Source organism: Cervus elaphus, chromosome 4, assembly GCF_910594005.1.
Source record: "Cervus elaphus chromosome 4, mCerEla1.1, whole genome shotgun sequence".
In the NCBI taxonomy this organism is placed as follows: domain Eukaryota; kingdom Metazoa; phylum Chordata; class Mammalia; order Artiodactyla; family Cervidae; genus Cervus; species Cervus elaphus.
In genome coordinates this window covers 48,563,482-48,573,205 of record NC_057818.1, presented here as the reverse complement: position 1 = coordinate 48,573,205, position 9,724 = coordinate 48,563,482, and the positions used below count along the sequence as shown (strand labels likewise).

At 52.4% G+C, this 9,724-nt stretch overlaps 1 protein-coding gene across 5 annotated transcripts in view; it reads right to left on the bottom strand.

Annotated features, from left to right (window-relative positions):
* Positions 1-43: 43 nt before the first annotated feature.
* The window catches only part of RYR1 (ryanodine receptor 1), a 125,310-nt gene continuing 115,629 nt past the window's right edge, over positions 44-9,724 (bottom strand). For all 5 annotated transcript variants that reach the window (XM_043894492.1, XM_043894498.1, XM_043894483.1 and 2 more), the window contains 12 exons: positions 8,470-8,721; positions 7,450-7,580; positions 6,329-6,371; positions 4,753-4,883; positions 4,585-4,645; positions 3,841-3,987; positions 3,442-3,576; positions 1,345-1,501; positions 850-914; positions 660-760; positions 430-481; positions 44-282 (listed from right to left, as the gene is read on the bottom strand). In XM_043894492.1, coding sequence (XP_043750427.1) covers positions 187-282; positions 430-481; positions 660-760; positions 850-914; positions 1,345-1,501; positions 3,442-3,576; positions 3,841-3,987; positions 4,585-4,645; positions 4,753-4,883; positions 6,329-6,371; positions 7,450-7,580; positions 8,470-8,721 — 1,371 coding nt within the window. In that variant the 3' untranslated portion in view covers positions 44-186. The remainder of the gene's footprint in view (positions 283-429; positions 482-659; positions 761-849; positions 915-1,344; positions 1,502-3,441; positions 3,577-3,840; positions 3,988-4,584; positions 4,646-4,752; positions 4,884-6,328; positions 6,372-7,449; positions 7,581-8,469; positions 8,722-9,724) is intronic.

Sequence of the window (9,724 nt, the reverse complement as noted above, 5' to 3'; positions counted from 1 at the left end):
TGCCCACCCCCCCCCCAAATGTCAACAATCCAACACAATGATGTCAGGGGTGTAGCACAGACTTTATTCGTCAGTACATGGTCACCCCTCCCCCAGCTGCCTTGGGGGGAGGGGTTTGAGGGTTATGGGGTTTGCTATGAGAATAAGGCACTTGAGGTGGGGGGTGAAGGGCCAGCTGGGGGTGTCTCAGCTAAGCTGATCCTCATACTGCTTGCGGAAACAATCGCCAGCCGGGAAGAAATCCCAACATCTCTCTTGATACATCTTCCAGACGTAAGACTCCTAGGGGTGGGGGATGGGGAAGAGTTGGTTGGTCACATCTTCAAATGCTTCATATAGACATGAGCTTTTCACTGCCACCTGCTGACGGACCTTATATTAAAATTCACCATGTCCCTGCCCATTGTCCTTCCAATAACACACCCTTACCTGGCCCGTGTGTTCTGTCTCGTCCTTGTTTATCAGATACATCAGGAAAAACCTGGGGATGGGAGGCAGCAGTAGACAGGTCACGATTTCCCTTACTTTCTCCTGATTAGCTGGCTGGGAATCCACCCACATGGACACCGCACCAGACTGGCCAATAGTATCTCCCTCCCCTCCCCCACTGTTGGTGGCCACGCCCCACCCTCCTGATTGGCCAACGGGCCCACACTCACATGTAATTGGCCAGGTTGTGTTCCTCCAGCGTGTGGGTCTCAAACCCATGCGGTGTCGTATCAAAGTAATCACTGCCGATACCGCAGATGAAGCACTTGGTCTGTGCGTGACAGGAGACATAAGAATCAAGGTCCGTTCAACCCCCAGGGTCCTGTAATCCCTCAGGGTCGCCCCCGAGACATGACCTACCTCCATATCTTCCTTCACTTGCTCTTGCTGGTCTCGGAGCTCGCCAAAAGCGTCAATGATCAGACCTGGGTGGGGCGCGGGGGACGGGGGGGGATCGCAGGGCGCACGTCAGTGTCTAACTTCTGACCTAGTTCAGGCTTCCCCCTCTTCTAGCTATCTGCCTTTGAGTCTTGCACCGCCATCTCCCTAATCTCACCCCACTTACTAAAAATAATAATACCTAGTGTTTATTGAGCACTTACCATGAGCCAGATATTTACCACTTATGAATTAACTTAATTCTCACAGCAACTCTATGTGGCTAGTATAATTAATATCCTCATCTTACAGATAGAGAAACTGAGGCTCAGAAAGGTCACTTGCCCAAAGTCTCACGGTAGGGGAAGGTAGAGCCAGGATGTGAATCCAGGCTGACCAGATTCTGGATTTGTACCCTAAAGAGCTAGCTTGCCTCTGGACACAGCCCCCACTCCCAAGACCCTGATGAGCACTGACCCTGGATGATGGCCAACAGGATGACGATGACGAAGAAGAAGAAGGTGATGTCGAAGACCACCCTGTACAGCTCGTATTCATCGCCTGCTGGGTCCTCAATCTCGTCCCCAATGCCCCCACCAGCTCGGACACCCACGTACATGTGGAAGAGGTAACACTGCAGGGGCGGGGTGAGGAGCACATGAGTCACGCATTCGGTCTTCAACATTCACCGAGAACCTACAGGGCTCTGGATTGGCTAGGGCAGGGCACACATGGCAATGACTGAGACAGCCCTGAATGCTGCTCTCACAGGGCTCACAAACTTGGCATCAGATATGACAGCCCAGAAACGATCAGGGTTGTGATAGGGAGGGCCCAGGGCCAGGAAAGCACAGTGTAATCATGGGCAAGATGGGGGAAGCACAGGAAACGTTGAAGCTTTGAAAGCCTGACCCCGGCTGGGTGATAGGGTAAGGCTTCCTAGAAGAGAGCACATGTATGAACTGGAAACGTGAAGAAAATGTTAGGTGGGAGAGAGAGTTCCAGGCAGAGAAAACCACATATGTTTCGTCACCCCCGGGGAGGAAAGAATACATCTTGCTCCTGTGAGGAACTGAAAAAGAGTTCAGTGAGGCTGGAAATAGAGTTCCTATGAGCAAGAGCAGGGAGAGAAATGAGGGCCAGCTAACGGTCACAGAGGGCTTCCTGTAAGAGGCAGCATTTAAGTTGACGATGAGGCATCAAGTGAATAGGCGTGTGTATGTAGGGCTAGGGAGAGGGCGGGTAGAGAGAATGTCAGATGCAAAGGGCTTGGGTTGGGAGGAAACACATGACTTTAGGGGAACTGAGGGAGGACCAGGCAGCCAGAGAGCAAAAGGCAAGGACTGTGGTTAGATTCAGGCCAGGCTAGGTTCCCCTGGCTTTGTACACCATGGTGAAGGCATTGGGGAACCACAAGAAGCTTCTGAGCAGAGGGAAGGACATGGTCTGCCTGGGACTTGGGAAAGACCTTACACTGTTTTTTCTATGTCTGTAGGCAGTGAGAGAACCCAGTTGCCTTGGGTAAGAGCTAAGACCAATGACTGGCGGGAACAAGGCTGAGTGACAAGACCAGATCTCGTGGGGCCTCAAATATCAGACTGAGGAACCAGATGGGTCCCGTGAGCACGGTGCCAGATTACAGGCCATTCTGAGATAAAGCAATGGCATGATTCTTTTTTTTTTTTTTTTGGCATGATTCTTTCCACTGTGACCCATGCCTGTAGTAGGTTAAACTCAATTTGGGTGATGACCACCACTTATTAGAATAGAAGAGAAAATAGAGACATGCATGGCATAAAACTTTTCCTGATAGATAATGATGATAGTAGCTCACATCTCTGGAATCCTTAATACCTGTTAAGCACTATTCTAAACTTTTAAGTCTTTGATGGTCAGGGAGCATCGTGTGTGCTCAGTCATGTCCAACTCTTTGCAACCCCATGGACTGTAGCCCACCAGGCTTCTCTGCCCCTGGGGTTTCCCAGGCAAGAATACTGGAGTGGGTTGCCATTTCCTTCTCCAGAGGATATTCCCGACCCAGGGATCGAACCCGTCTCTCCTGCATTGGCAGGTGTGTTCTTTACCGCTGAGCCCCCAGGGAGCATCACTCAGTCCTAAAAACAACCCTGGGATATAGGCTTTATTATTATACAACCATTTCACAGGTGAGGACACCAGAGCATGGGGAGGTTGAGCTGTCAACCCCAAATCACATGGCTTGTAAGTCAGGCACTGTGCTCAAGCCCCTTTCCAATGATAATACCTTGAAGAGCTCAAATATTACAACAGTGGCTACCATTCATTGAGTAGTGTTCCAAGTACCTCACAAGGGTCAGATGACTTAACCCTGGAAATAAGTCTGCAAGGTAGGTTCTATTACTTTTTTTTTTTAAATTTGGCTGCACTCTCTGGCATGTGGGATCTTAGCTCCCTGACTAGGAATTGAACCCACATTCCCTACATTAGAAGGGGAAGCCCAAGGTAGGTTCTACTACTGACCCCCTTTACAGATGGGAAAACTAAGGGTCAGGGATGGCTGGTAACATGTACAAGAGTGTGGGGGGTGGGGCTCACCGTCATCATGTCGTCACACTTCATGTCAGGCTCATCCTCATCCTCGCTCTTGTTGTAGAACTTGCGGAAGAAGTTGAAGGCCACCACAGTGTACAGGTAGACCACCACCGCCAGGAGGCCCACAGTCATCACCAGCTGGGGGCGGGCAGGGAGTGGATCAGCTCCACGCTTGGCTTGCCCACCTTCTTTATCGTTGCCCCAGTTCAGCCCAGATGGCCCTCCTGCCGGGATCTCATGACGGACATCCACCCTGGCTCAGCCAGCCCAGCCCTGCCCCTCCTCACCCAACCTTGCGCCCCCCCTCATCCGAGCTGCCCAGCCTTCACCCTCTATTCCTCCTAGGGGACAGCTAAGGTGGCCCCTGCCAGGCTCACTCCACTCGGGCAGGTCCCTCCACACCTGCTTCCCGTTGTGGGTGACGGAGGAGAGGATGGTGCGCAGCGTCTTGACCCCCATGGCGATGTCCAGGAGGTGGGCGGCAAAGAAGAAGTTGTTGTAGTGCCCAAGGAGGGACATCACCATGTACCAGCCCAGGTACAGGAAAGACTGTTGGCACACAAACCCGGGGTCAGCGGGCATGCATGAGGGTCAAGGAGGCCCAGGAACATTCAAGAACACTGGGCGTGCTCTGGTGGTCAGGGTGCCATCTCTGGCCAGGGATTATTTGAAGGATCAGGAACACTCTAGGACAATGGAGCACTCGGTGTGGGAAGCCATTCTTCGGGGAGTTGGGGAACCCTCTGCAGAAGGATGTAGTCTGGGAATTCAAGAGTGTTCTGGGCCTTCTATGGTGGTCTAGTGGTTAAGAATCTGCCTGCCAATGCAGGGGACACAGGTTTGATCCCTGGTCTGGGAAGATTCCACATGCCGTGGGGGCAGCTAAGCTTGTCCACCACAACTAGTGAGCAAAGACCCAGTGCAGCCAAATAAATGATTAAATATAAAATAAAATGAATTAAGGAAAACAGCAAAAAGAGTGCTGGAGGGTAAGGAGCCTCAGGCAGGTCTGAGGGTGCCCTCGGATCAGATGTGCGCAGAGCTCAGGAGTAGGTCCCTGGTCTGGGATTCCTGGGGGTGGAGCCCCCAACCCTCCTAATACCCTTCACCTGTAGACCCCTCCCCCACCCACGGGGCCCTCCTCACATTGTCTGTGAAGATGACCCCGAACTTCCAGATCTGGTACTTCACATCGATGGACATAAGCCTGTAGGGCAGAGAAAACAAGGATGGCCAGATGCTGGAGAATCAGACCACAGGCACCTCCCCCGCCTGCCCCAGGCCTGGGGGTGGGGGTGGTCCTCCCCAGCTCACCAGGTGAGCAGCCCCGGCGGTGGTCCAGGCTTGCGCTCATTGTGGGCTGTGATCTCCAGCGTGGCCAGATCCATGCCCAGCAGCTCAGCGATCCGCTCCCGCCCATAGATGTCCCCGTGCTTGTCCAAGACCTGCATAGGGGAGCATGGGGCCGTGCAGACACGACTGGAACAGGGAAGGTGGTGGTCTGCTCTGTATGGGGGAGGTCTGGGGACATTCTGAACTTTGTGTGAGAGATTGGGGGGTGCATTTTTCTGGGGAGAAGGGCCAGAGCTTTCTTCAGATCCTCAGGGGGAGGATCCAAAAGTGATAAAGGCCCCCCCAGTTAGCTCATTAGCCAAATTAATTGGGATAATTTATTATAATTAGGCAGGTAGGCAAGGAATCCTATATAACTATATAACCCATATAAGCCTATATAATCCTATATAACTCCCCCCCATCCCATCACTGATGAATTTATCTCCTCCCGCTCACCCTCTCACTCACTCTGCTCCAGCCACACTGGCTTCCCCACAGCTCCTCAAATACACCAGGCACATTCCTGCCCCAGGACCTTTACAACTGCCATTCTCTCCCCGCCCAGGACACACTTCCCCCAGATTTTCACCCGCCTCACTCCCTCACCTCCTAACCACCCTCCACGAAAGAGTAATCTCTCTGGGCCAACCCCCGCACACTCCCCACCCGTCTTTTTCTCTCCGACAACACTTATCACCATCTGAACATTATAAATGTGTTCCTCATCTGTCTTTCCAACTTGAGGGTCAAGATGTGTTTACTGCTAGGAACCCTAGTACAGTTCCTACTAGTAGGTACTAGGTAGGTGCCTAGTAGGTACTCAATAAACTTTTGTTGAGTGAATGAATGATTCTAACAGCCAACCCTTGTCTAATGTTTTCTTTTGTGCCAGATATTGTTCATGAAGCAGGTCAAACGATCTTTACAACAACCCAGTGGGGTCAGCCCTCTTAGTACCTCACTCAATATGATGGAAATTGAGGCACAGAAAGGGTGACACATCTAGGAATGGAAAAGCAGACAACGGACTTCCCTCATGACCCAGTGGTTAAGAATCTGCCTTCCAATGCAGGGGACATGGGTTCTATCTCGAGTAGAGGAACTCAGTTCCCACAGGCCGCAGAGCAGCTAAGCCTGGACACCACAACTACAGAAGCCGGAGTATAGCAGCGAAGATCCCAGGTGCTGCAACTACGACCCAGCGCAGCCAAATTAATTAATGAATGAAATATTAACAAAAAAGAGAAAATCAGGCAATCCAGCACCAGAGTCTATGTGCTGAAAACAGGATGCCTTAGCTCCTCCCTCAAAACCAATATTCATGAAGTATTTACTCTGTGCCAGGCACTGCTGAGGTTGTCATATGCATCATGTCATTAAAGAGGGGGGGTGATTATCATGCCCATTTCCAGACGGGCAAGCTGAGGTGCTTTCAGAGAGGCAAAGCCCCTTGCCCAAGGCTGCACACAAAGCAAGTGCTTGACTGGGCTCTGATGGGCTGGTAGCATCAAGGGACACCCAGCTGGGGAGGACCTCCCCTTTCACAGCTTCTCACCTTCCGCTTAACAAACTTGTCCCAGTAGTTGCTGGGGAAAGACCTGCCAAGAGAAAGAAGCCACAAGATGTTAGGGGAGGAGGGAACGGGAGCCACCAGCCAGATTGGGATGGGAGAGGGGTGCGGGTGGGGTGGGGTTGGAATTCCAATGCTTTTCTCACAGGGGATCCCAGACAGTTGACCTCTCACTCAGGATCAGGCTCTAAAGACCCCAGGCCAGGTGACGCTTGTCCAAGGTCAACCTTAACATCCTGCGCCCACCCCCAGGCCCCCGCTGCTGTCATCGGTGGAGCCCAGGTGATCAGGGATGTATAAAGACCTGAACTGCACTCAGATGGGAGATGGGGAGGCCAGAGTGTGTGGTGGGGGTTGGGGGGAGTTGGGGCCAGCACCCTGGCCCCGCTCTGGCATCCAGGGAACGGAGGGCTTTCTCATGCTGTTTTATTTAATTTTATTTGATGCTTCTGGTCCTTTATTTACCAGGTTTTGTTTTTTGTTTTGGCTCCCGCAGCATGCGGCATCTTAGTTCCCTGACCTGGGATTGAACCCATGCCGCCTGCACTGGAAGCACAGAATCTTAACCACTGGACTGCCAGGGAAGTCCTGACCTGGTGTTCTTATCCTAGATATGCCTCCCTCTCAGGATGCAGCCTGGCTGTATGAACACAGAAGATGGGACTTCACCTGGGGAGGATGGGATAGGCTGGGAGTGCTCTTTGGGGGTCCAATGTCCCGCCATATCATCCTCATAACCCTCATTTCCTCTCTGGGCTCAGTTCAAAACCCAAATGATTTCATCAATTTCCCATTCATGACACCTGGTGAGAATCCTGCGTGAGGACTGAGTTTAAAATGCAGGTTCCTGGGTGCTTCTGGAGACTCACTGAACCAGAATCTCCTGGGCTGGGGCCCTCAGAATCTCCATGTGTTACCAGCACGCCCACAGGTACTTCAATGCACAGGCAATCAGTATGTATTATAAAGAGGAAGGTGGAGGCTTGGGGAGAATGAGTCAGGAGCGGTAGCGCCTGGAACCCCGGGCTTTCAAGGCCTGGGCTGGGGATGGAGTGGCACCCCAGCTCTGCTTCCCCCACCCACTGCAGGGGGTGCTGAGCCCTTACGGAGTGTTGAGCACCAGCCGGTCCCACTGTCCTTTCACGTCATCGTCCTCAGGCTGCTCCGTGATATAGAGGCCATCAAACTCCAGCTTCCGGGCCAGTTCCTTCTCCCGCTTAAAGATCACCAGGGGCACCTACAGGGTGCAGGGAGGTAAATGGAGTCGGGGGGGTTAGGTCAGGAGACCACAGCCTCAACAGGAGCCGGGACGTCTTGCTGGAGCCTTCATGAGACCCCACATCTGGGAGGCACGGTCCCAGAGTGATCAGGGTAGTAGTGGTGGGGAAACGCGATCATTGGTCAGGGCTGGGATTCGGAGAAAACCCAGGAGGACCCAGAACTGGTGCCTGCTGCAGCCAGTGGCCTCCCAAGGGAAGGAGGAAGAATGAAACAGGCAGGTGAGAGGAGATCAAAGCAGGGCAGAGCTTTCCAGGCAGAGGGAACCGCACATGCAGATGTTCGAAGCCCAAAGAACGCCGTTCGTCCAGTTGTAAAGTATCAAGATTAGCTGGACAGTCAGCTATCATGGAACTCAAATGGAAGTTTTTGTAGCACAACTTATGGGGCATCACAAAGCTTCGGGCACAGTTAATGTCAGAATCCACGCCCCCCTGTTGGCACCCAGGCTGTGTCTGAGGCCCACACACCCTCACAGATTCACCAGCTGACCAACATGTAGAAAATAGTCCCAAATGACAAACTGTGCTTCTTGACCCAGAAATTAACATCATCACAGGACCCAGCTCCTCAGTGTGAGCTGCATCAGTTCCCAGTTTGAATATCACACTTGCTAAAGAGCCCAATCCAGTATTCAGCCCCTGGCCTTACCCCAGCCCTAGGTCCCCTTTGTCCCAACACTGCACCACACCCCAGCCCCTGTCCCAGGTCCTCTCAGCCAGGGCCCCAGCTCATGTTCTCCCCTCTCCACCAAACACACACACACACACACACACACACACACACACACACACACACACACACACACACTCGCACGTCCCGGCCCCAAGGCTGTGGTCATGACCCACCTTGAGGCAGTTGTAGCCAATGATACAGAGAAAGGCCACCAGCGTGTGCAGAAGGCTCAAGCAGCGCAAGGCTGGCTCCATGTAGCCCGTGCTCTCCTCCAGGAAGTAGTACACCATGTTCTCATCCTCGTCTCCCTCCGCTTCCTCTCCAGCCCCCGGGCCCCAGCCGGAACCGCCACCAGACCCTGCTCCTGACAGGCCCCCAGCTGCTGACCCTTCCATGTCATCCTCCCCCGGCGGAGAATCAGAGACCTAAAGGAGAGGGGCACGGGTCAGTCAGGGTGGGGACCCGGTGTCCTGGTACCTGGTCTGCCACACCCTGAACCCGCGAAGAAAATGAACAGTCTCCATGCCTGAGACTGGTCTGGGCCCCTGTCAGAGGCAGTCTCAGTGGGACTGTCAATCAAGATCAAGGGGCAGGTCCGGGACCCGAGCTAGCAAATCAGACTCTGTTCTGGGAATCTTGACTATTGAACTGAGTGACAGGAGAACTGAAAACAGAGTTGATCTGTCTTGATAGCAGAGCCCTAAAGAGAGACTAATTTTAACACACACACACACACACACACACACACACACACACACACACATATCAAGGTCTTCCCAGGTGGCACTAGTAGTAAAGAACCCGCCTGTCGATGCAGGAGACATAAGAAACACACGTTCAATCCCTGGGTCAGGAAGATTCCCTGGAGGAGGAAATGGCAACCCACTCCAGTATACTTGCCTGGAGAATCCCATGGACAGAGGAGCCTGACAGGCTACAGTCCATGGGGTCGCAAAGAGTTGGACACGACTGAAGTGACTTAGCACACACACATATATATATATCAGCTTATGAGATCTTAGTTCCTCAAACAGGGATTGAACCCAGGCTCTTGGCAGCAAAAGAGGAGGCCTAACCAGGGACTGACAGGGAATTCCCTTAACACTAATATTATTACTAATACTAAAATTAGTGGTCACTATCATTTATTCATACAGCATCTTTATATACCAGGTACTATTCTAAGAGCTTTACATGTGGGTTTTGTTGTTGTTGTTGTTTTGGCCGCACTGTACGGCATGCAGGATCTTAGTCCCTGAGCTGTGAGAATTAAGAGAATTGACATGTGTTTTAAAAAGGGGGGGGGGGATGGGACTCCCTGGTGGTCCAGTGGTTGGAATTTCATGTTTCCAGTGCAGAGGCTGTGGGTTCGATCCCTGGTTGGGAAACTAAGATCCCATATGAGGAGTGACATGGCCAAAAGAAAAA